The sequence below is a fragment of the Nestor notabilis genome, unplaced genomic scaffold, assembly GCF_000696875.1.
Source record: "Nestor notabilis isolate BGI_N333 unplaced genomic scaffold, ASM69687v1 scaffold27740, whole genome shotgun sequence".
Lineage (NCBI taxonomy): Eukaryota > Metazoa > Chordata > Aves > Psittaciformes > Psittacidae > Nestor > Nestor notabilis.
Window position 1 is genome coordinate 481 of NW_009910135.1, and position 809 is coordinate 1289.

General features: G+C 61.6%; 1 protein-coding gene across 1 annotated transcript in view; it reads right to left on the bottom strand.

Annotated features, from left to right (window-relative positions):
• Positions 1 to 287: 287 nt before the first annotated feature.
• EIF3G (eukaryotic translation initiation factor 3, subunit G) overlaps positions 288 to 809 on the bottom strand; it is a gene marked incomplete at both ends in the record, with an annotated part of 2270 nt that continues 1748 nt past the window's right edge. The window contains 2 exons of the mRNA XM_010024579.1: positions 288 to 377; positions 465 to 623. Coding sequence (XP_010022881.1) covers positions 288 to 377; positions 465 to 623 — 249 coding nt within the window. The remainder of the gene's footprint in view (positions 378 to 464; positions 624 to 809) is intronic.

Below are 809 nucleotides of genomic sequence, written 5' to 3' on the forward strand. Positions count from 1 at the left end.
ACCGGGACCCAGCGTGGCACCGGCACCACCGTCAGTTGGTTGAGGGTCTGTGGAGGGGAGAAGGGCAATAAGGAGAGGGGAGGCCAGTACCAACCCCCCAACAAAGCACCCCCGTACCCCCAAACCACCTCCAGCACCTCCCAAACCATCCCTGGTACCCCCAAACTGCCTCCCAGTGCCCTGAAACCACCCCTTGGTACCCTCAAACCGCCTTCCAGTACTCCCAAATCTCATCCTGGTATCCCCAAAGCACCCCTGGTACCCCCCAAAGCCCCCCCGGTCCTCACTTAGCCCATTCCACGTTGAGGATGAGGTGGTCGTAGCCAAAGCCAGACACACCAGCAATGGCCCTCGCGGCGTCCTCGCGGCGGGGGGAGCTGAGGGAGGGCAACGGCCTGTGGGAGGAAGGCAAAGGGTGAGAGGAAGCAGGAAGGGGGGGTTCCCCTTCCTGAGCACCCCCCCGCAAAGGGGAAGCACCCACCTTGGACTGCCCTGTAGTCTTGTCCTTGGCCAAGTAGATGCGGGAGATGGAGCCGAAAGGGCGGAAGAGCTCCTGGAGGTCAGTCTCACGCGTGTCCTCCGACAGGTTGGTGACTCGGATGGTGGCGTTGTCATCGGCTGTGGGGAAGGGGAAAGGGTGAGGAAAGGGAAGGCTGAGGATGAGGACAGGGAAAGGGTGAGGATGAGGAAGGGGGAAGGAAGGGGAAAGTTGAGGACAAGGATAGGGAAGGGTGAGGACGGGGGAAGGATGAGGACGAGGATGGGGAAGGATGAGAATGGGGGGAAGATGAGGATGAGGATGGGGAAGG